At 43.0% G+C, this 21276-nt stretch overlaps 1 protein-coding gene across 1 annotated transcript in view; it reads left to right on the top strand.

The window, feature by feature from the left end:
- atp1a3a (ATPase Na+/K+ transporting subunit alpha 3a) overlaps positions 1-12099 on the top strand; it is a 100315-nt gene extending 88216 nt beyond the window's left edge. The window contains exons 18-23 of the mRNA XM_034161491.1: positions 7171-7294; positions 7592-7737; positions 7991-8121; positions 9349-9450; positions 11057-11148; positions 11757-12099. Coding sequence (XP_034017382.1) covers positions 7171-7294; positions 7592-7737; positions 7991-8121; positions 9349-9450; positions 11057-11148; positions 11757-11785 — 624 coding nt within the window. The 3' untranslated portion in view covers positions 11786-12099. The remainder of the gene's footprint in view (positions 1-7170; positions 7295-7591; positions 7738-7990; positions 8122-9348; positions 9451-11056; positions 11149-11756) is intronic.
- The last annotated feature ends 9177 nt before the right edge of the window (positions 12100-21276 follow it).

Here is a 21276-nt window from a genome sequence, read left to right as displayed (position 1 = left end):
TAGTTTAATTGTTCTGAGTTAATGCATAATTTGGTTTACAATTAAAAGGAAAATCCTTCCAGGTCCTACTTCCATGTCATATTCTGTTATTTCAACATGATCATTGCCTGTTCAAATGAAAGGTTGAATACAGGGTCATTTAAATATGCACTAATTTTGAGATTTTTTTGTTCCAGGAGATGCTGAAAATGTATCATGAGATAAAAAAAAAATAATTTGGTTTCTGGGATCCCACAGGGCCGGAGACCCCAGCTCCTGGGGGCCTATGACCCCCAGACCCCCTGCATATTTTCCTCGGATTTCACAATTATATGTAATAAGAACAAATTATTAACCCTGCTGGCTCAGTCAGTACGGGATTATCAGACCTTTGTGTTTTTCGCATGGACCTCAGTAAAGCTCGGTCCGTGCTTAAACCTCAGTCTGATATTTTCCCGTATAGATCTTGCACTCAGTTAATAATCCTTTATTACATACTGTGAAACTGGTGTCTCTAATTTCACTCCTGCTATATTTGCACACAGAGCCATGTAGAATTATTGTTCTGCTGTGTGGTATTGTCTTTTGTCCACAGGAACACGGTGTTCCTCCACTATAAGCCGGCTTCCAGTGGCTTAGCTTAGCTATCGGTTTAGCTTAGCTTGGCCAGTAACACAAATCCTGAAGGTGGTGCACATAACGGCTCTCCTGTTAAGAGTGGTCACTTGTTGTCACGTTCTGTCTGATTCTGTGATCACAGAAGCGGCTTCCTTAGTGAGACCCGCAGGCGTCCCGCACGTAGCAGCTTAGCTTAGCATGACGTGACACAAGGCTCAATCCACAAACATAGCTGGTTCCAAGCTTTCAGGAGAGGAAATGCGCTTTAAGAATTTTCTCCTGGCCACACAAAAGCAAAGGATAAAATCTGTGGTTAGATCCATGTTTTTAAGACCATTCTCATGCTGTGCTGGGCTTCTCACTTCTGCTGTTTGTCTGAGATTCACCATAAACACAGCACGGTGGCTTAGTAGTTAGCACTGTTGCCTCACAGCAAGAAGGTCATGGGATTGATTCCCACCTGTGGCCTTTCTGTGTGGAGTTTGCATGTTCCCCCCCGTGCTTGTGTGGGCTCCCTCCTGGTGCTCTGGCTTCCTCCCAAATCTAAAAACATGGAGGTTAGGTGAATTGGAAATGTTATAATTGTCCAGGTGTCCATTGTAAAAGAGATCTTGATCTCAGTGGAACTAAACTGCTTAAAAAACACACACACACTTTCCTCCTCAGAATGTTGTCTTTAGAAAATCTGTCCACCTAATAAGCAACATTAAACATGTGACTATATCCTTGCAAAACACAGATTTGAACCATTCTGATGTATTCACCATCAAAGTACACAAAAAAACACTGATTTCACCCTGTAAATTTTTTTTCCACATTCATTTCAATAGAGGGCTTGGAGGGGGTGTTACCCTACATGGTGTCACAGCCCCGTCTGACGCTTTTTTCGTGCTCCTGTCACAAAACGAGTTATATTTTCATGGCTTTTTATTTTATTTTAATATTTCTAGCACTACCCTTAACCCTCTCCCTTCCCTTCACCCTAGCCATAACCCCCACAGACACTCCCCCTTCACTCCTGCATTTCGTGATACCGTCACAAAATGAATTTGTGCTCCCATCATGAAGGTGCTTTTCGTGATGGTATCACAAACTAATAGATTATTTACTTTTCATGATGCCATTATGAAATGGTGTGAGATTGGGTTGGATGCCAAAGTCCAAATTCCTCACAGTTTGATGTTTCTGAGCATTTATCAGCAGCAGGTGAAATCAGGCAAATTTCCCCATGTTTATGACTTACCGTATTTTCCGGACTATAAGTCGCACCGGAGTATAAGTCGCACCAGCCACTTTATCCATTATAAAGAAAAACAAACCATAAATAAGTCGCACCGGAGTATAAGTCGCACCAGCCACTTTATCCATTATAAAGAAAAAAACCATAAATAAGGTCCACTGGACTATAAGTCCCATGGACATACAGGTATGTTAACATGAAAAGTTCAGATGATAATATTGTGACGGCTACCGTTTTCGGATGCATATTTCACCAGTCGCAACTTGTAATCTGCAGAGTATGATTTTCTTTTTGGTGGCATTTTTTCGGGCCTTCTCCGTTGTCTTGTTAAGTTATCAGTAACGTTAAAATTTTTATTTTTCTATGGTAGTCAGAAGTTGCAGGAACACAAGCCTCGAGTGCCCTCTCGTGAGCTGCATTTTACCTACGGATATGTTTGTATTTTGCGGACCACATTGCGAGCCGAACCATGCAGCACCTACCTGCGCAGCTCATGACCACCCAGCGGTGTCGATCCAGCTCCTTCCAAGTGCAGACGCTAATCCTCCGCCGTCGCTCAGTGCTCCCATGCAGCTCTCAGCGTCAACTCTGCTCACACTGATATCCAAGGGTTGAAGCTGTCTTGTTAGCCGTCCCGGAATAAACACCATGTTCGTCTGCTTCAAACGCTTTTCACAATCATCGACGCCAGCTCCTTCCAAGTGCACACGCTAATCCTCCGCCGTCGCTCACCCAATGCTCCCATGCAGCTCTCAGCGTCAATTTAAACACTCTGCTCACACTGATATCCAAGGGTTGAAGCTGTTCTGTTCGCCATGCCGGAATAACAGCAAGCACCGTGTTCGTCAGCTTCACACGCTGTGGGTGAGGTGAGGAATACGCATCCAAAGTTCTGTTCTCTGATTGGTTATCGCGACCAGCGTGAACTATAGGATGGCCGTCATACTACAGTGCCCATGATGCATTGCATTTCCTTTTCCGGTGGCCATTTTAAAACATAGATCGACTCTGTCACGTAAAATTGTTTTGTTACAGTAAATTAATTGAGATCCTACCGGTATATTTTTCATTTATAAGTCGCACCGGAGTATAGGTCGCACCCCCGGCCAAAACATGTAAAAAAGTGCGACTTATAGTCCGGAAAATACGGTAATTTTCTACGGTATATGGCACCAAAAGTAAACTGCCTTCCATCAATATTTTCATAATTATTTATTTATTTACACAGGTGAACAACATTCTTTGTAGGAGATGCAAGCTAAAAGAAATTGGAAAATGTAAGGTGGTGGCAGGAGATAGTGTAGCTAGACAGCATAGGATGGTGGTTTGAGCATGACTTGAGAGGTAAAGAAGAAGAGTGAGAGCTCAACAAAGGATCAGATGGTGGAAGCTGAAGGAGAAAGACTGTGTAAAATACAGTGAGGGCACTGGATGGAGGGGAAGCTATTTTGGACAACTGGAAAAGTACCGCAGAGGTGGTCAGGGAGACAGCTAGGAAGGCACTGGGTGTGACATTTGGACAGTGGAAGGAAAACAAGGAGACGGTGGTGGAACGAAGATGTCCAGGAAAGCATACGAGGTCTGTCAGAAAAGTATTGGACCTTTTTATTTTTTTCAAAAACCATATGGATTTGAATCACGTGTGATTGCATCAGCCAAACTTGAACCTTCGCGCGCATGCGTGAGTTTTTTCATGCCTGTCGGTTGCGTCATTCGCCTGTGAGCAGGCTTTGAGGGAGCAGTGGTCCACCCCTCTCGTCGGATTTTTATTGCGAATAAATGTCTGAACGATTTGGAGCTTTGCTGCATCAATTTTTTCCAGAAACTGTGAGAGACCTCCAGGTGGACACCTTTTCGGAAAATTCTGTTGGCTTTCAGGGATGATTTTATGGGGATTACACAGATTAAGGAGTGCTCGTGAAGGCTTTGTTGATCTGGGACGTCGTCTGACTTCCACAAAAAAGTGCTGATGTCCACGCCTTCTGCCTTTTTTTATGGAAGTCAGACGACGTCCCGGATCAACAAAGCCTTCACGTTGGAAATGATCTGGTTGATTCAGCCTGTCGATTGGCGCTTGGAGCACGGCGCACTCTCAGCAGCTGTGGGCGGTCTTTAAACTGGCTGGAGCACTCCTTAATCTGTGTAATCCCCATAAAATCGTCCCTGAAAGCCAACAGAATTTTCCGAAAAGGTGTCCACCTGGAGGTTTCTCACAGTTTCTGGAAAAAATTGATGCAGCAAAGCTCCAAATCGTTCAGACATTTATTCGCAATAAAAATTCGATGAGAGGGGTGGACCACTGCTCACACAAAGCCTGCTTACAGGCGAATGACGCAACCGACAGACGTGAAAAAACTCACGCATGCGCACGAAGGTTCAAGCTTGGCTTATGCAATCACACATGATTCAAATCCATATGGTTTTTGAAAAAAATAAAAAGGTCCGATACTTTTCTGACAGACCTCGTAAGGAGAAAGCGGTTGCTGAAAAGGTTTTGGGATATTCGGAGAGATGAAGAAAGTAGACAGGAGTACAAGGAGATGCAGTGTAAGGCAAAAAGAGATGTGGCGAAAGCTAAGGAAAAGGCATATTGCAAGCTGTACAAGAAGTTGAATAGTAAGGAAGGAGAAAAGGACTTATACCAACTGGCCAGACAAAGGGACAGAGCTGGACAGGATGTGCATGCAGCAGGTAAGGGTGGTAAAAGATACAAGCGACAAGCGAGTGTGTTTGAGAAGGTGGAGCGAATATTTTGAGGTGCTGATCAATGAAGAAAATGAGAGAGAGAACAGGATGGATGATGTGGCGAGAGTAAAGTACAAGAGATTAGTAAGGATGGAGTGAGGGCAGCTGTGAAGAGTGAAAAAGGCAGTGTATAATAAATGTTATTGTGCTGTTTTGCACCTGTCTTAACGTAACCCTGAGAATTTAATTTTGTTTTAGCACTCTGGGGTCAGTCTGAACTGGGAGCGAAGAGCTGGATGTACTTGTTATTATTACACTGATAGCACGACTTTGTTTTCGTAGCCACTAACGACTGGGAGTGAAGCATGCTGGGATCATTCTGAACTGGGAGTGAAGAACTGCTTTTATTATATCTTTGAAATAACTTTCAGATGCCTGTTGATTAAAGAAATTATGTGCGCCAGGGAGGTTGAGTTGGCCACTCACCCTCCCTTCGCGGACACACTAGAAAAGAGGGAGTAGAACCATGCTTCAACAGAGTCTGCTGCGGGTTAACGTACGAACGCCCAGCCGGTTGACAGGCGCACTCTGCTGAAGGTGTTGGCTCTCCACCTTAAAGGCGTCACGGTAAGAGAAAAATGCGCTGCAACCATTTGTGTTTGATGTAACTGCTTTTGTGGGGAATAAATATACGCCTTTTTATTCTAGCAAAATGCAGTCTGTGTGATCATTTCTGTGTGCCGATCTGACCGAACCTTGTGTTTCAAAACAGGCAGTTAGCCCAGATGACATTCCAGTGGAGACATGGAATTGTCTTGGCAAGATGGCAGTGGAGTTTCTAACCAGATTGTTTCATAAAATCTTGGACAGTGAGAGGATGCTGAGAAAGAGCACTACAGATGCAATGTTTGCTCTGAGAATACTGATGAAGTAGTATAGAGAAGGCCACAAGGAGTTACATTGTGTGTTTGTGCATTTAGAGAAAACTTAATACAGGGTGCCAAGAGAGGAGTTGTGCTATTGTATGAGGGAGTCTGGAGTGTCAGAGACATATGTGAGGGTTGTCCAGGAAATGTACAAGGATATTGTGACAGTGGTGAGATGCACAGCAGGAATGACAGTCTCATTCAAGGTGAAGGTGGGATTACACCAAGGATCAACTCTAAGTCCTTTTTTGTTCACAGTGGTGATAAACAGGTTGACATCAGACAGGAGTCTCCATGGACTATGATTTTTTGCAGATGACACTGTGATCTCTAGAGATGGCAGAGTATCAGCAAGAGTGAAGAGGAAAGATTACAAGACAGCAGTGAAACCAGCTATGTTGTACAGCTTAGAGACGGTGGCACTAACAAAAAGACAGGAGGCAGAGCTGGAGGTGGAGGTGGCAGAGCTGATGATGTTGCAATTCTCTTTGGGAGTGACGAGAATGGACAGGATTAGGAATGAACATATCAGAGGGACAGCTCAGGTGGGACGGTTTGGAGACAAAGTCAGAGAGGTGAGATTGAAATGGTTTAGACGTGCAGAGGAGAAGGATGCTGAGGATGGAGCCACCAGGTAGGAGGAGAAGAGGAGGTTCACGGGTGTGCTGAGGGGGGACATGCAGGTGGTTGGTGTGACAGAGGAAGATGTAGAGGACAGGGTGAGATGGAAACAATTGATCTGCTGTGGCGACCCCTAACAGGAGCAGCCAAAAGCAGAAAAAGCAGTAGTCAGCTCATTTGACATTTACTAGTGAGACACACTTAAAGGCTGTTTAACAGGTTCTTTGCCTGACACTTATTTAAATGACGCTAATGACACTTATTTAAATGTGCACCTTTTATTCCACATATTCTGTGTTGTTGGGCTGTCTACTGAGAGACATGGTCAGAACTTCAAACACATCTGACGACTGCGTGGAAATATCATTTAGAAAAATAAAAAGACACGGGTGGGGGGTTAAACGGCATCTATTTAATTAATAAGACACTTGCATTCACATCCTATATCAATGAACATGCACCTGTATCACAACTCAACACAAACATATACACACATTGAACACTAGATGGCAATAATGAACAACATTAAGTGATACGCCTGCTGACTGGGAGCAATCTTATTATTCCATCGTACCAGAGTAAAGAGGTGTTAGAAACGGATTGACGTGCAAAGGAGATGGCTGTTAAGTCTGCTCAAAGTGCCAGAAGTTCACAGTGAAGGCTAAAGTTGTTATACTGTAACTCTGATGAACATAGAGAAGGTAGTTATCAGTCCTGTGTGTTCTTTGTGGTGGACTTCAGGGTTGGAAACTGTGAACAATTTTAGTGTATGTCTGTTTGTCATAGTTAGAAACTGTAAAAACAAATTGCTTTCAGTCCTTGAGGTAACCATGTGCACTGAATGCTTCCAGCAGAAACATAACCAAATCATAGCTTAAAATTGTGACATTTCATCGCAATGTATTTTACAATGTATTGTAGTTTGTTTGATCCAGATTCTGTAAAAACAAACATAAAATGGCCAAAAAACATCTGCAGGTTAATATGCAATTGTCTTTTTATTAACTGACCTGAGATCAGTCTTGTAGTTGAGCAGTCAAACTCATTTTACTGTCCTTAAAAATAAATATCTTAATTCTTGAATTTCTCTCACCTTCTCAGGTACCGGCCATCTCTCTGGCCTATGAGGCAGCAGAGAGTGATATCATGAAGCGTCAGCCCAGGAACCCACTGAGAGACAAACTGGTCAATGAGAGACTCATTAGCATCGCCTATGGACAAATTGGTATTTCCCTGTTTGACTTAGTGTGGTTGTACAAAATTATACCTTCGCTAGTTAATCAAATAGCAGGGGAGGTTTTTTTCCAAAAAAAAAAAAAAGTATTTTGCTACTTTCATGTGTAGCCTAATTAGCTTGTAACATGGTATCACAAGCACCAAACTAATTGTCACATGGCTTCACTGCACAGCACCACATTTAGTCTCCCTGACATGCCTGTGTGGTGGAAACAAGCCTGCTAATGTTAGCCATGTGTTTACTTTGTCAGTTAATAGATTATTTAAAAAAAAAATCTGTCTGCAGGTATGATCCAAGCACTTGGTGGATTCTTTGCTTATTTTGTCATCATGGCGGAAAATGGCTTCCTGCCATCTCACCTGGTTGGCATTCGGCTCAACTGGGACGATCGTTCCACCAATGACCTGGAGGACAGCTACGGGCAGCAATGGGTACAAACGAGTGCCTGACACACGCACGATGGAGCCTCTGAACATTTAGCTGGTTGCCTTTAAATTGTACTTTCTACAAATAAATTGGGAGAGTAGACAGAAGTTAACCTACCAGAATATTTTATTAAACATTGGCCAATGCTTGATTTGTCATGTAGTAGCACAAAACAAACTTGTCTGTCACATAAGAGAGAATTTGTAACAGTCCCGCCTTTTTGTTTTTGTTCTTTGTCTCACCTCTTCATCTGCATAGACCTATGAGCAGCGTAAGATCGTGGAATTTACTTGCCACACAGCCTTCTTCGTCAGTATTGTTGTGGTGCAGTGGGCAGACGTCATCATCTGCAAGACCAGACGCAACTCTGTGTTCCAGCAGGGCATGAAGTAAGCCTTAAAAAAGCTTTAAGTTGCTGTTAATGTTTGTTGTTGCTAATGTTAGCTACTAAATAAATGTTTGTTATTAAAGCGTTACATAACAAAATTTTAAGTCAGTTTATTCAAATTCTACTTAATATCTAACTTTGGATTAGCAAAATTTTACCAGACAGTATTAGACTGTAGATATGTTTTTAAGGCCTGGTAGATGCTTTGCACCGATGCAGATGTGCATGGCTGTTCTTAAGCTCTCTTACCATGCAGTTTCTGAATGATGCAGGTGGTTGCCAGGGGGACTAATATGCCCTCATTGTTGATTGGTGGCTTGAAGAGGACGAGGAGGAAAAGCTCATAAAAGGTCTTTAATTCACTGGGAGGACTTTGAATTCTTGTTTAGTCTTCAAGATGTTTCGGCAGTTGGAGATAACTGGAAAAAGTCACTTCGATGAGCCGTGACACATCTTGAAGAATAAACATGATGTCTGGGTGCCTTTGATTTTAACATCTCCAGATCTCCTGTCTGGATGACTGAGAACCTTCATCAATGGGTAAACGGGTTTCTGATCTTGCCTTCCTGTTTGTGAGGGTTCACATTTTCCTGCGACAAACGGAAAAAGAAAACCCTGTGAGCCACTTTGATGAGTTAAGCCCTGTCCCACTTTCGCAGCTATGCGTCCTGGAAGCTCATTGTGTGAAATGATGTCTAAGAGTCTGGGAGTGTCTTTGGTGAACCGCGTTATTCCAGCTATATACTGTGGTCGTGTTTTGGCCGTGACTGAATTTTCAACATGTTGAGAAATTTTTTTTTCCTGTTGTAATCTTTGACATACTTTGGTTACCCTTGCATGACCTCTGAGCCTGGAACGTTATGCTCTATACCGTAATATCAGTGTGAGGTTATATGGACGCGGCACTGGTGTGCTGAAAGTTACAGTACAAGCTGATATGTTTGTTTTTGTACGTCATGTGGTACAAGCCCAGTGTGTTACATGATTGCACCACATGCTTGATCTTTGGGTGTGTATTAGTCCAGCTTTGGTCTACAGAACCCCCGAATGTCCAACAGAGTTATCTTGAAGGAATTTGTGAGCCAACTGCTAAACCAGCCTGGATCCTTTCCTCTAATGGGATAAATCCATCCTTTGCTGTGGATTTTGACAATCATACCGCTGCTTTTGTGGTCTGCATTAATTCTTCTGTGCACTAATTATTTTATCTTCTGGTCTTTTCTTCCAGGAATAAGATTTTGATCTTTGGTCTTTTTGAGGAAACTGCTCTGGCTGCTTTCCTCTCTTACTGCCCCGGCATGGATGTGGCACTACGGATGTACCCACTCAAGTAAGCATCATCAGCATTTTGGAAAATAAGGAAACCTGCTGTTAGGGCCCCTTCATACATAGTACGAATGTGGTCAAATTGCGCAAAAAGTGCACATCAAGCAGGAATCGTATGCAATATGTGTAAATTCGTAGCTGCCTCCAACGCCTTGTACACCTGTTGCTACAACTATTTGCGCACACCAGTGGCTCAAAGACAGAGTGTACCCTGTCAGAGCCCATTCAATCCCTCTCGTGGCAGGTGTCGGCCAAATTCCAGGTGACACGCACGCACATCTAACACCACTTGCTTGGCATTACAAAATTTGTGGCCATTCGCGTTATGAGCACAAAGTGCCCCACGAGTGTTGTGCACATGTTTGCATGTGTTGCGCTCGCACCCCCCCCCCCCCCCCCCACTTACATACACTTGCATACACACTTGCATAAAATGCTGATATATTTATGTTGCACAGACACGATCACATGGGGGCTGGACAGGCAGGTCAGAGCGCACACAGCACGGGGAGGTGCCTGTCAGCTGCTGAACAGAGACTCACTGACAGCTCACATAATACAGACACAGTGACACGTTGGTGTGTGTGCTGAACTGACAGGGGGTGTAGCCACTGACAGGAGTGGCTGCGGAGATCTGTGGTTCTGGACATCGCAGCTGGAGAAAGCGTACTGTGTTTGGAAGGGCATGAACTAACAATTGTCCACTGTGATGTGCATGTGTCTGCTTGCTGTCCTCACATGGACATACATAAAAATCATATGTCGCTATTGTGACAGGCTGGAGAAATGGACTGTCAGTTCATGTGGACACGCAGCAGGTGATCTGAATGTCACATTTGTCTTACAGGATGCGTGTCAGGCCAGACAAGCGTGTCCTGTGAGCGGTGCGCCGCATTATCATATGACAAGCAAACGGTGCAACATATATGCCACTTTCAGTCACGTATCAGCAGAAATGCATTGTAACAAACGCTGTTTGGTCTGTTATCATGACGCTTTTTTCTCTTTTAAAAAAAATATGTTTATCTGCTTGTTGAATTTAGCCATTTCACGCTCCTGTTATAAGACAGTGATTGTAGCACAGTGGTAAATTTTCCGTCTGGTAATCAGAGCTTGCAGGTTTGAATCCAATGAGTGGCATTTATTTTTTATTTTACCAGGGTTATTTAACCGCTGGGTTCTGTATTGCGCTCCATTTTATTTATTATTCATGTCAACCCAGTGATACTCACTGATTATACAGCTGGTTTTATTTTAATTTTCTCCACATCAGCTGCACGATGTGGTGCACCACGTCCCAGCTGCTCACACGATGCCGTCGCAGCCGGGTCATGCACGCCTGCCCGTCGGCTCGAGGTTTTCGTGGTTCGCTCATATGAGCTGTTCCACCTGGATTTGTCCTGATTTGTACTTACTCGTACTACGTGTGAAGGGGCCCTTAATAATGTGGAGCAAGATCTCACCACACTCCTTCTGCTCAGTTAGTCAACTACAAACGTACTTTAACAGCTATTGTTTTGAACTGCTTTGCTTAGTTAGGAACCACAAAATTGGATTGTTTATCCTCATTTTGACTGTGAGAGTTACTCATCCCTCTTGCTCTCTTTCAGGCCCAGTTGGTGGTTCTGTGCGTTTCCGTACAGCTTCCTCATTTTTGTTTACGATGAGATCCGAAAACTCATACTTCGCCGAAACCCCGGAGGTACAACCACACTGTGTTATATGTGCTCTTACTGCTGTTGTGTTTTTATTATTATAGTAAATCTGCTGAAATCTACTTTTTCCTTTAATGTCAGTTTATTTATCGATTGAACTTTGGTATGGAAGTTGGAGAGTACAGCATGGACACTCACTTTAAAGTGAGAAATATTATATAATCTGAGCCACCTGGGGGCAAATAATCCCAATTCTTATATGGAGGAAAATACACGAAAGTAGACTCATGAGAAGAGATGATAAATATGTCTATGAGAGTGATGAAAACAGTTGACGTGGCTGTTCAGAGTTAAGGAAGACTTGAAGGAAAAGAAAGATAAGTGGGGACAAAGTTTAGGACTGTACCTGGAGTCCATCAGATGCATCGACCCACATGTGACCAAAAAAGAGTTTAATTTGGTGACTGATGTTTTTGTCATCAACAGCCAGTTACTTTTAATATTTATTGTGTTGTACAGTAATGCAACTTCAGGACATGCGTTTTGTTTTTTTGTTTTTTTTTACATGAATGTCAGTAAATCAAATCACTTGATAGGTAACTTCTTTTTTCTCTTTTTGTCTTGTTTTCCTCTTTTCTCTTCTTTCTGTCTACAGGCTGGGTGGAAAAAGAGACATACTATTAAACTATCAAAGTATCATTTACTTCTCACCCTGTCCTCCCCTGAAATCACACCCTCTTCTTCTTCTCTCTCCTCTTTCTCTCATCATCCATCCATCCATCCATCCATCCATCTCTTACAATCTCCAAACTGTGCAACACATTTGTTTACTCATTTAACTTTCAACTTCCTCTTTCTCCTTCAACTTCCCATTTTTATCTTTCAACAAAATGTCAAATAAACGCCAAGATGATGAGAGGACCAACGACAAGTAGAGGAGGGGCGGTGGCTTCCTCAAGCATCCCTGTCCTCTCCGTCCTTCTGTCCCCGTTCTGTTTGTTTGTTGTTGTTTTTTTTAACTAAAACTCTATCACTCATCTGCCTGTAATGCTGTTGTTCTGATGTATATTACTACATAGCGTATATGTACTCAAACTACACCGGAACTCAAAGATCATAGTTGTAATGATAAATACAAAACATGGCAGCCAGTGAGTGGGATCATCAGTTTTCTTTCTCCTGCCAGATGAAAGCCACCCGGCTCCAGCTTGTTGTCACTGCCATTTCCTGTCCTTCACCCTTCCAATGGTACTTCTTTTCGTCTTTCCTTTTTCAGTACACCTTAATTTCTCTGGTCACTGCCAATCTCTGACTGCCACTCTACCTCCCTCCTCTTTTTTTCCTGCTTTTCTTCTCTTTCCAACACTCAGCCTCGCCATGAAACTGAAGCTCGTTGCAACATCAAAATTACGTCCTGGCACCTTCCTTCCTCCTGTCCCCCAGTCACACACACACACACACACACAACTCTTCATCAGATTTTTGTTTGTTTTTGCTTTGAGTGGGTCGGAGAGCTGCTTGTTTTCATTCGGACATGACAAAGCACACCTCCTCTTCCTTGTTTTCTGTCACATCTTAACCTCTCCCTGCCCGCCCCACCCTGTCTGTATGTCTGTCTGTGAACACTGTGCAAAAACCCCTCTGTCCCTGAAAGCCTCCACCAGATTTCACTGCCATCTTCCTGTTCTGCTGCCCCCCTTGCCCACCCCCTACCCCCACCCTTGTTAAAACACTACAATCTTTGTGTCCTTGGAAAAAGAGATTTCTCTCCAGTTTCGTTATTTAAATCAGTAGAAATGTGGCAAAAAAAAAGCACTGTACCTTGTGAAATGGCAGCAAAAAAGAAAATGAAATAAAATAGAAGGATCTCTTTTTTTCAGCTTGGCCTCAAGTTTGTTTTTGTGCATTTTGTCAGAAAACAGAAATAAATACCATGACCAACTCTTATTATGAAGTCATCTGTTTCTGCCTGAAGAGTCTCACAGACATCTCCTGCAGTCAGAATGCCACAGGGTTTAACTTTGTGGCAGTAGAACATAAACACGGAAAGTTTAACGTAAAAAATAGTAATAATAAAAAATACTGCCTGTAATGGACATAGCACTGAAGAGGGATCCATCATGTGATACCTGAATTTTCCTCTTAAGCTGCTATACACAAATGGAACAGATGGCAAATGAAACACTGCATTTCATTTATAAAATGTGTGCAGACTGTTGTTTTTAACAAAAAACTCCTAAGTTCATTTAATTTCATTTATATAATGCCAAATCACAACAAAGTTGCCTCAAGGCGCTTCATACAAGTAAAGTCTAACCTTACCAAGGCCTAGAGCAAGCACACAGGCAACAGTGGTAAGGAAGAACTCCCTCTGATGGTTTGGAGGAAGAAACCTCAAGCAGACCAGACTCAAAGGGATGACCCTCTGCTTGGGCCATGCTACAGACACAATTGACAAAACAATTTACAAAAGGAAAATACAGGCACTTTTGTCGGTGCACGGATGAACACAGATGGTGCTTGACAAATTAGTTTCTTTCTTAAATGGGGTCCCTGTCATTAGCATAAGGAAACTCCCCGATAGTCCCAAAAATGATCATTTATAGTGCTGTGTGGAATCTGTATCACACCGAGAGAATATGACCAGTAATATTGATGGCATGATTCATGCAAAGAACTGTCAGAATACATGAGTGTAACACGATAGAGCAAAGGCATCATCGAGTCTATCTGCTCTACTAACGGGTAATTAACTTCTGGATTAGTTCAGTCAACCCAGAGCTTGGGAAAAGCCAGACTTGACTAATCAGGTGTATGTGGAGCAGATTAAGATGGAAATCGTGTGGGCTATGTGTTTCCCACGATGAGGTTGGAGATTCATGGTCTATCCACAAGGATTGCAGGAGTCGCTGGTGAAGGTTTTTTTTTTATTTTGAAGGCTCCTGTTGTCACCACCGTCTTCAATAAAGGATTCTCAACCAGCACATACGTATACCTTATTACATGTCTATGTATCACGCATTGTAAATCTTGTATCAGTCCGAGTCCAAAGGACAATATTTGTCACATATTACAACAAAAATAAAGAACAAGAACCATATAATTATCACCAACTTCATTTAATAACTCATTTACTCACTACACCAACGTTCATTCAACACTTGTGCTAACAATAAATAGTAGGTCTGATCTATATAATCATCAAAATATTTAAAGAATAATCATACACATGAATCATGTAGAATGAATAACACAGCTAAATTATGTAGATATGTAAATTGTGGAATGTTCTTATGTCTTTCTATTAAGCCTTGAGTGTCCTCTTCACTAACTTCTTGGTGTCTCACAACTTCAGTATGAGACTCAAGTTGTAGAATTCTTCCTGCTAGGGAGGCTAAAACTCTCTCACCTTGATCAGACATCTTGGTTGAATGAAATGATCTGGATCCTGTATCAGGATCCTGCACTTGTCACCAGGGTCAAACAAAATGGGGGCGTGTCATTGCTGGGGCTGAGAAATGGGGACTCCTGATTGGATGATAAGTTGGGCGATACAAAGCCTGGTATTTTCAATGTCTTTTTTGTATCACTCTGTTTTAAGATTTGTATCACCCTAATTTTATTGCCATAGTTTCCAAGGCAGTAAAATTGATAGGAAAAGTGTATGATTTATCAGCCCTATTTTTTTCTTTTATGGGGGCTGGTTTGAGTATAGGGCAGATTTTTCATGTAAAATGTGATAAAGATATCAGAATCAGAACCCAGAAATGACTGGATACAAATGCTGTGTTGTGTGGGCCGCTGAAGAGGAGGTACTGCTGGCCCACCACCACAAGATGGCGCCCTGCTTGAAGTGCGGGCTTCAAGCAGGAGAGGGCGTCGGAGCAACAAGGAGTGACAGCTGTCACTCATCATCCATACCAGCTGTCACTCATTCACTTCTCATCACCACCACCATAAAGGCCGGCCTGCAACTCCACCTCCCCGCCGAGAAATCAACTACCATTCAGGTAATTTCTCTGCTGCCTGACACTGTGTGTGTTTAACCTGAACTTCTATTGCAGCCGTTTTCCTGGAGTGTTTCCTTATCTGGAGGATTGGCGTTTGGTGTGACAGCGACGGCTTCGCCTCACATCCCAACTCAGATAAGTGGTTGACCAGGAGCTGCACGAGTGTGTGTGATTGGAGGTGGAGGTTCTCCCTCCTTTACTTAATACAGACTGTGGGATTACTGAGTGTGCGAACTCACACTCATCTGGACTGTCTCTGTTTTCTGCCAGCAGTACCGGGTCTGACTGCTGAAGAGAGCGGCCACCTGGGGCGCAGGGCTTGGCGGCTCCGGTGTTCTTCAGCTCCGTTGGTGGTGGAAGCTGTGTGGGGATCCAACTCTTCTCTCTCCAGGTGTCTTCTATCGTCGAGCCTGCCCACACGTCACCTGGTGTATGATTGACAGTCCACCATATTGTTATTGTCTGTACGTTGTTGTGCGATTCACAACATTAAATTGTTACTTTTGGCTTATCCATTGTCCGTTCATTAACGCCCCCTGTTGTGGGTCCGTGTCACGTCACTTTCACAACATGCTGGGCACAGGCACCAGAGTTTGATGTTTAAAAGGCTTTAATGAATATACTTGTTGAGGTCGGCACACAGATGGGTAGTCCAGAATTAGCAACAGTATTGAAAACATCAGGCTTGGCGAGGTCCAGGAAGCAGCCAGGAAGTTCAAAAACACAGCATGATGGTCAAAAACAAGGACTGAGGAAGGCTGGTAGTGAAGGCAAAAAAGCACAATGATCTGGTGAGGAACAGGTGGACAAGGTGGGGTTTAAATGGAGGAAGGTGTGACAGAAAAATCCAGAGGGAAACGCCCACCACCACGCACAAAGTGATGGACGAGAGGCAGTGACAGAAAACCCCAAGCAAAAAAGGATAGACACGGAAGACACCACACAGAACATGATAAGAACAAAAATACTGCATAAAGAAACACCAAGAAACATCCCAGAACCCCAAAACATGAATTATTGAAAATAAAATTGGCAGAAAGCAGCACCTCATGGAGTCAGTCTTGATGTCACCACTGCAACGGTGATGTAGGCGTCACGCATCATTTTGGGACCCGGGTGCCAATTATCAGTGCATGATGCCTGAAAACCACATGGCCACCTCCAAGTGGTAGTGCTCTCCAACGGTTTTCTGTTACAAGCATGTCAGCCAGCTTTTCAGACAGTCCTCCTTCATAATGCCAGTGGAAGAACAGCAGCAGAGCGTCTCACACACAGCAGAAATATCCACTTTAAGTCGGCACCAAGGCGATGTCCACACAGAAGCTGGCCCCTGCAGGTAGATGGCTATCTCCAGGAGAGAGGAAAGATCCCGGTGTATCTGGGTGGTCTTCAGTCAGGGCAGCGCTTTGGTTTTTTGATGGAAAACAGGAGTGTGATTTCAACTATGACAAACATCCAAAATGTGAGATCAGTTTGCAGAAGAGCTTAATTCATGCAGTCATCAGTCCTGTACAAATAATGCAAACATTTTTTCGCCAAGTTATTATTTAATGATGTACTTTTAAATTTATTTATAGTACATCTGGGTGAGCTTGGGCAGTACAGAAAATGCAAAAGGGACTGATTGTTACATTTACTTTGACTTTTATTGAACTGCAGGCAGTATGATCTCAATAGATTTCATGTTTTTCTGGTCATCTTCAATGGGTCAGTTTTGCTTATTTATGCACATCCATTCCTGCATTTCAGGCCTGCAGCACATAAGAAAACAGTTGGGATGATAAAGCATTTATCAATTTGTAATGTTGCCATTCCTTAACACAACACTTAAAATACATTTTGGCATTCAAAAGATGAAGTGATGCGTGTACGATTTTGTCCCATTCTTTTTGTAAACATGTCTCAAGTTGTACAACAGTGCAGGGCCATTTTTTTTTTTCTCTGTTCAAAATTCGATACACATTTGCTATTGGGGACAGGTCAGGACTGTAGGAAGGCCAGTCCAGTATCCGTATCCGCTTCTGCAGCCATGCCTTATTGATGTGTGTAGAATGTGCCTTTGCATAGTTGTGTTGAAAAATGCATGGACATCCCTGGAAAATATGTTGTCTTGAAGCAAACATATGTTGCTGTAAAATCTCTGCGTACTCAAAGAAGTGTAAATGACCATTGCCAAGGGCACCTGGGCAGCCCATATACCATGACAGACCCCGTCTTTGTACTTGTTGCTGGATGGGTGTTTTCATCTTTGGTCCAGGGCACACCGCGTCCATTTCTTCCAAAAAAAAAAAAAAAATAGATTTGTCTTTCCATTATGTGGTGGGCCAACCAAGTTGAATCCAAGTCCACAGAAGTTGACACCACTTCTGGAAAACGTTCTTTTTAGTGACATTTATGAATGCAAGTCCCTTCTCCTTCACACACTAAATTTTCTCCAGATTCCTTGATTCATTCAGTGATGGGAGTTCAACAAGAATTTCCAAAAATCTGGGTATTTACTTCCATGGCGAATGTTTCTATTATTTTTGTTTTCCTGGCATGTGTTGGATAGTCTGAGGTCTGATTTCATGATGTTTGTATTTGTAAAATCATTTGGAAACATCTCCAATGAGACGCCACAATGGATATTAAGTCTCATGTGTTCACATCCTGATCCAAGACTGAAAAATAAATGTAACCTGTCTCCGCTCGTCCACACAGCAGCCAATGAGAGACGCATTACAGATTGTACCGTGACCACTTTCAAGCTGAAATTTAAAAAAAAAAAAAAATGGATGGAAATGTTCTGCTGCAGGGAGACTATATAAAGTTCATCAGGAATAAATTCAAAGGGCCACTCCCAGTCAGTCTCTGATCTTATTATAGCATATTTCTGACAGACTTCGTTGTCAGTATCAAAATCTGTCTTTGTGATGAATTTACTTTAAACAGTCTCCATGCAAACTGGATATATTTATTTATTGTGCTAGGCTGCTAAATCTACACTCAACAAAAACATAAACGCAACACTTTTGGTTTTGCTCCCATTTTGTATGAGATGAACTCAAAGATCTAAAACTTTTTCCACATACACAATATCACCATTTCCCTCAAATATTGTTCACAAACCAGTCTAAATCTGTGATAGTGAGCACTTCTCCTTTGCTGAGATAATCCATCCCACCTCACAGGTGTGCCATATCAAGATGCTGATTAGACACCATGATTAGTGCACAGGTGTGCCTTAGACTGTCCACAATAAAAGGCCACTCTGAAAGGTGCAGTTTTGTTTTATTGGGGGGGGGGGATACCAGTCAGTATCTGGTGTGACCACCATTTGCCTCATGCAGTGCAACACATCTCCTTTGCATAGAGTTGATCAGGTTGTCAATTGTGGCCTGTGGAATGTTGGTCCACTCCTCTTCAATGGCTGTGCGAAGTTGCTGGATATTGGAAGGAACTGGTACACGCTGTCGTATACACCGGTCCAGAGCATCCCAAACATGCTCAATGGGTGACATGTCCGGTGAGTATGCCGGCCATGCAAGAACTGGGACATTTTTAGCTTCCAAGAATTGTGTACAGATCCTTGCAACATGGGGCCGTGCATTATCCTGCTGCAACATGAGGTGATGTTCTTGGATGCTGGCACAACAGTGGGCCTCAGGATCTCATCACGGTATCTCTGTGCATTCAAAATACCATCAATAAAATGCACCTGTGTTCTTCGTCCATAACAGACGCCTGCCCATACCATAACCCCACCGCCACCATGGGCCACTCGATCCACAACATTGACATCAGAAAACCCTTCACCCACACGACGCCACACACGCTGTCTGCCATCTGCCCTGGACAGTGTGAACCGGGATTCATCCGTGAAGAGAACACCTCTCCAATGTGCCAAACGCCAGCGAATGTGAGCATTTGCCCACTCAAGTCGGTTACGACGACAAACTGGAGTCAGGTCGAGACCCTGATGAGGACGACGAGCATGCAGATGAGCTTCCCTGAGGCGGTTTCTGACAGTTTGTGCAGAAATTCTTTGGTTATGCAAACCGATTGTTTCAGCAGCTGTCCGAGTGGCTGGTCTCAGACGATCTTGGAGGTGAACATGCTGGATGTGGAGGTCCTGGGCTGGTGTGGTTACACGTGGTCTGCGGTTGTGAGGCTGGTTGGATGTACTGCCAAATTCTCTGAAACGCCTTTGGAGATGGCTTATGGTAGAGAAATGAACATTCAATACACGAGCAACAGCTCTGGTTGACATTCCTGCTGTCAGCATGCCAATTGCACGCTCCCTCAAATCTTGCGACATCTGTGGCATTGTGCTGTGTGATAAAACTGCACCTTTCAGAGTGGCCTTTTATTGTGGGCAGTCTAAGGCACACCTGTGCACTAATCATGGTGTCTAATCAGCATCTTGATATGGCACACCTGTGAGGTGGGATGGATTATCTCAGCAAAGGAGAAGTGCTCACTATCACAGATTTAGACTGGTTTGTGAACAATATTTGAGGGAAATGGTGATATTGTGTGTGGAAAAGGTTTTAGATCTTTGAGTTCATCTCATACAAAATGGGAGCAAAACCAAAAGTGTTGCGTTTATATTTTTGTTGAGTGTACATTTTATGGTTTCTTCTGTTATATGGGTAAGAAATATTCATATGGAGGAAAATATGATAAACATTTAACATACTCTGAAAGTTAAATATTGATGTTAGAAACATTTGTGCATCGTTTTGCATGACAGTTGTCAGTATCCCAGAAATGCTGATGTCAGCACTGGGCAGAAAAATCTGTTATTGTGTTTCCCATTGATTAGAATGTGACTAAGAATCAAATTTAAACCCAAATCAGTGTTCCTGAGAACTAAAAGTGATATTGGTGATTTATTCAACAGTAGGTGCAGCTTTACTTTTATCAGATTTTATTTTTGTTTTAAGACACTATCAGTTGTTATAAATGTGTGAAAGAATGTAGAGAGAGAGAACAGTAACAGTCCAATGTGAATATTAAAGGATTATTAACCGAGCATCAGGTCTGTACAGGAAAATATCAGACTGAGGTGTAAGTACCTGTGAAAAAGCAGAGCTCTGACAATCCCGTACAGAAAAGCCAGACTTGTTTATTATGTGGCTATTGCAAAAATGTGAACATACAAACTTACGGTATGGCCCGAATATGAAAGCTGCTGACTGTGTTGGGCTCGTAGTCAGAGACCTGTTTGCTTCACCTCCAAGAAGAACCTGCTAACAGATGGTCCGGTTGTTAGCTGGTAAGCTTTCAGTCAGTGTATTTTTTTTCTGATGCTGTTTAAGATATTTTTATATAACGGCTGAGTGGATCCTTGTCATTTGATTGGTGCTTTGTATGTCACATGACATGGATTAATTCATCCCATTTGTGTTGCATTGCATTTAGAGTGTGGCTTGGCTCCATTTAGAGTGCAAATTTGGTTCTATATTTTTGGTACAATTGCACTCTGCGCACACGCACGGCGTCATGCACGTGCTCACGCACGCACATGTACATGCTCACGTGATCGCACACGCGCGCACGTCCTTGTGCTCCCGCACACGCTCATGTACGCATGCCCACACATGCTCGTGCATGCACATGCATGTGCACCCACACACAAAAAAAAACACTGTCTGGAGGCTGTTGGCAGGAAGTTGGAATGAAAAGCTGGGTTCATTAATTTCTGACGTGATTTTTATTTTTTTTTCTTCTTCTACAGTGAGGATGTACAGTCTTTTTTGGTATTAGATGCATGCACAAGCGCCGACCAGGTTGCGTGTGTCTGTGTGTGTGCGCGTGTGGGACAACGACTCTCCTGAGACATAATTTGATTGAGCTGATGCTGCTAATTCTTGTAACACACACACAAAACAAATCCACTGTACTGTCTGGAGGCTGTTAGCAGGAAGAAAGAAGAAAAGCTGGACTCATTTCTGACGTGATTTTTTTTTTCCACTGTACTGAAGACGTACACAGTCGACCGACCCGGTTGCGTGTGTGTGTGCGCGCATGCATGGAGGGGACAATTACATGATGATTTGATTGAGCTAACTGACACTGCTAATTCTTGTAACACACATACACACTCCACTCTGCTGTTAGCCATCTGGATGCATGAAGACCTGCTCACATGAAACGCTGATGTGATTTTTGGCTGGACTGAGG

Source organism: Thalassophryne amazonica, chromosome 20, assembly GCF_902500255.1.
Source record: "Thalassophryne amazonica chromosome 20, fThaAma1.1, whole genome shotgun sequence".
In the NCBI taxonomy this organism is placed as follows: Eukaryota; Metazoa; Chordata; class Actinopteri; order Batrachoidiformes; family Batrachoididae; genus Thalassophryne; species Thalassophryne amazonica.
This window is presented reverse-complemented; position numbering and strand designations above follow the sequence as displayed.